A 3,938-nucleotide genomic window follows, 5' to 3' on the forward strand; every position below is an offset into this window, starting at 1 on the left:
ACACACACACACACACACACACACACACACACACACACACACGGGCATTGTTTCCTTTTGTTCAGGGAAGAAAAAGAACAGTCAGTTAAACTTACACTGGTGTGAAAATTAATGACAGTTCAGAAATCATTTTTTTTGCAATATGATAATACACACTTGAAATAAAAATACATTTAAAAAGGAAAATCATAAGGATTATTTTCCTTTTTTATATATATAAAACGAATCACAAAAGATTAAAAAAGACTGTGGGGTCGGCATTATCTGCAGACAAGAACAGATTATTGAAGCTAGGGTAGAATTTGAATCTAAGGTAGCTTTTCAGGACAAAATCATGAGATATGACCGGTGGTGGTCAAGGGGTCATGTCAGGGGGGGTCACTGTTTTTCATGCTACAATGGCCATTAATTAATTCTTAAAATATGGTCGGAATAGTTGACTGTTCATTTATGTGAAAGATATTTTATAAACTGCCATACATTTTGCATTACACACTTACTTACATCAAAAAAGCAACACTTCCAGTACAATCTGAGGCACTACCTTCAGAAGTATCTCTCCTAGAATGGCAGTATATTGTGAAACTGACAGCTATGTTTTTTTAAGACAAGTTTGCATGGACTTTTATGATTTTTTTTATATTGAACCTAGTCTAAGATGGTAGAAATCCACTTAAGTCTGCAATTATATCATCATTTTGGCTTAAATTACACTATTTCTCCAAATTTAAGTTGTAAGGAGGTATTCATTATTGTTCATAACCTTTCCACACGAGAGGATGAGAGAATAGAAGTATTATCTGTGTTGGCCTTAATTCAAAAACTAAAAACCTACAGTAGCTGTAAGGGTAGTGGATTAAAGAATACAGTGAAGTTCACTTCTAATCTTGTCTCTGTTCCAGTTTCACCTGGTCTACGTCTCGTATGGACCGAAACATGATCACTGTGATGACAGGACAGGTGGTGGACTTCTTTGACCGGGACTTCCGTGAGCTGTATGCCATCTCTGAGAAACTGAACCTCTATAAAGAATTCCATGTTAGTCCACCCACCACTAACGTGACAGCTACAGTTCGCACTAAATCGGCACCAAAACGCCCGCCTTTACCAGCAACTACGTCCCGTTTCCAGGTCAGCTTAGGGGATTCGCGGAATGCTGAAATCCAGGTGCCTGCACACAAGTTCTACAACCCTAAATATTCCCTGGTGTTTCCACGCTCTTCAGAGTCGCTCCAAGATTTTGAAACAAAGAGGGGTGCGATTCTGGCTGAGGTTTCTGAAGAGGAAACTCAAGGGAGGCCTCGACTGGCCACCAGTGAGAAGATGGACAGGATGAGTCCGCTGCCCTCTGAAACCCCAAGTGAAACCTTCAAGAAACCAAATGGAGTCTCGCAGAAGAAAARGGGATTTTTTTCACGGAAGAAAAAAATTTCAAAGGACAAATCTTCAAGTACCCTTTCCGTTAAAAGCAAAGCATGCCCCTCTCCTACAGAAACTCCTCWTACAGATGAGACTGAAGATGGTTTTGTTATATTAAGTCCATCTAAAGGGGGTAAAAGGCTTTCAAAACTGGATCAAAGAGCAGGATCTCAACAAACCCTAAATTCTGCACACAACGGAGAGAGTAAGTCTAGTGCATTTTATGTCACATCCAGAAATCTGAACTTTTTAAAAATCTACAGGTTCTTGTAACATAAAAGTAACTATGTTCGGATAATAGAAGGGTAGGTTAATTATTTCTTGAGTTATAGAAACAAAATATTTTTTATTTTAATATCTGCAGAGAAATTAAAATATTTTCAAGAGTATAAGTAATAACTATTTGTGGAACCACTGAGTATACACACGTGGACAAAATTGTTGGTTCCCCAAGAAAAACCCACAATAGTCACAGAAATAATTAGAATCTGACAAAACTAATAAATAAAAATTATATGTCTGAAAGTCAGACATTGCTTTTCCTTTAATCTCGAGAAGTTTTTCAGGGCTGTTTTGTTACCATTCATATTATCCTTCTCTTTGATTTGTCATCAATTTTCCTCCTGCGACCACATCCAGGGAAGTTAGCTACAGTCCCATGGATCTTAGATTTCTTAATAATATGTGCAGCTGTGGTCACAGGAACATCAAGCTGCTTGGTGATGGTCTTRTAACCTTTACCTTTAACATATTTGTCTATAAGTATCTTTCTAATCTCCTGAGACAACTCTTTCCTTCACTTCCTCTGGTCCATGTTGAGTGTGGTTCACACCATGTCACCAAACAGCACAGTGAGTATCTGTAGCCCTGTGTACAGGCCCACTGACTGATGATAAGGTTGTAGACACATGGGATGTTTTGAGTTTAATTAAAAAAAAAAAACAAGTTCTGTTGAAGCATAGTTGAAAAGCAATGTCTGACATTCATTTGTTCATTTTCATAGTTTTTTTTTTTTAAATTTATTATTACTTTTGTCAGATTCTAGTTATTTCTGTGACCATTGTGGGTTTTTCTTCCATTAAACGAGGGGTACCAACAATTTTGTCCGCATGTGTATTTAGCCCAATATTCTAATGTTGGAGAAAATAAATCTGTTWGTTATTTCTGGTTTATTTTTTTGTTGTTCAGGCCTGTGGACCTTAAAAGTTTAACTTCAGGACTTTCCTCTTACATGGATCTGTTGCTGTTTTCTTTACAGATGTTAAGAGTCGACATCGAGGAAAACAAGGATGTGAAGTGTCCTGAGCTGAAGCTGATTGTCTCCTACCACAAAMTGAAGTTGGATGGTCCTAAAACGAAACATGATGACATTTTTATGATGGCACATTTTATAAAAAGGGACTACTTGAATGTACAGTCAGGTACTGATTGATGTTTTTTTCTGATAATTGCAACATGTGAAATCAAAGTATTGTGAGATGTACTGTAGGGTTTTAAGTATTAGAAAATTGTTTTGTTTTGCTTTAAACCAGCCTGGCTGAGGTTTTTATTTTTTCTTGAGTGAGATAAAATTGACTTTATAAAGTTGATTTGTGATTAGGCACATTACTCTTTTACCACACGTGTTGATGAATGACAAAGTTGAGATTAGCCATAGTGAGATAAGTGGACTCTGATGTAGGTGTATCCAGTTTTACAGTATTTGCTCTGTTTGAACTTTGTCTGGATCATCATGGTAACTTGTTCTGACCTATATGTTACCCTGCTCTTGAGGAAATACTGTGCAGTTTCAAATTTAAATAGATTTGCTCACCGATGCCATATTGGGCTGTATCAAGTTTGTTGAGACATCTTTACAAAAAATCAATGCAAACTGTTTGCAGCATAACTTCAGGATCTTACCTGATGTTCATGCAAAGATAAATGTAAACATGTTTTTATGCCTGAACCAGTTCCACTACAACATTTGTACAATTGATTTTTCAGCTCTTATAAGTTTATAATAAATATTTTTTGTTTATCTATATTGAATAGAATACTTTGAGTTGGACCTATTTTGAAAAGCAATAATTTAAAAGTACAAAAAATCATATTTCTGGTTGCTCTGCAACAACACTGCTGTAAGCTGATTATGAACTATTTCTGTCAGTTGGATTTTACTTTGATTTTCTCACAATATAAAGTGGTTTCCACATTATTGCAGTTATGATAATGTTAAAATTAAATACAGTTCCTCAAAATGCCTTTAACTATAGAAAGGTTTAAGAGTCCTGMTGTTTTAGTTGTGTGAAAAAAATGTATTTGTTGAAAGTGTATTGTAGGGTAAAATAAAAATTCAAAATTATGAATTGATCAGGGGTCCTCTTGTCTTATGTTCAGTAACAGTACAGACTTCTGAATTTAAGGTTTAGTTTTTTTTAAGCACGCTTTAAGAATTTTCTTTCCCTTTTTTCGACTGAAGGAGGCACCACTTGCTCAGTGAATCACACCAGCATAATGCAACATTTTGATTGTAGATC

General features: G+C 35.8%; 1 protein-coding gene across 1 annotated transcript; it reads left to right on the forward strand.

The window, feature by feature from the left end:
• Positions 1 to 902: 902 nt before the first annotated feature.
• On the forward strand, positions 903 to 3,771 carry LOC106522483 (protein FAM83G; the record flags this gene model as incomplete). Its single annotated transcript, XM_014015503.1, is given in 2 exon segments — positions 903 to 1,624; positions 2,678 to 3,771. Coding segments are annotated over 2 exon segments (769 nt in total), but the record flags the coding sequence as incomplete, so codon positions are not given.
• Positions 3,772 to 3,938: the final 167 nt, after the last annotated feature.

Source organism: Austrofundulus limnaeus, unplaced genomic scaffold (assembly GCF_001266775.1).
Source record: "Austrofundulus limnaeus strain Quisiro unplaced genomic scaffold, Austrofundulus_limnaeus-1.0 Scaffold130, whole genome shotgun sequence".
NCBI classification, from domain to species: Eukaryota; Metazoa; Chordata; class Actinopteri; order Cyprinodontiformes; family Rivulidae; genus Austrofundulus; species Austrofundulus limnaeus.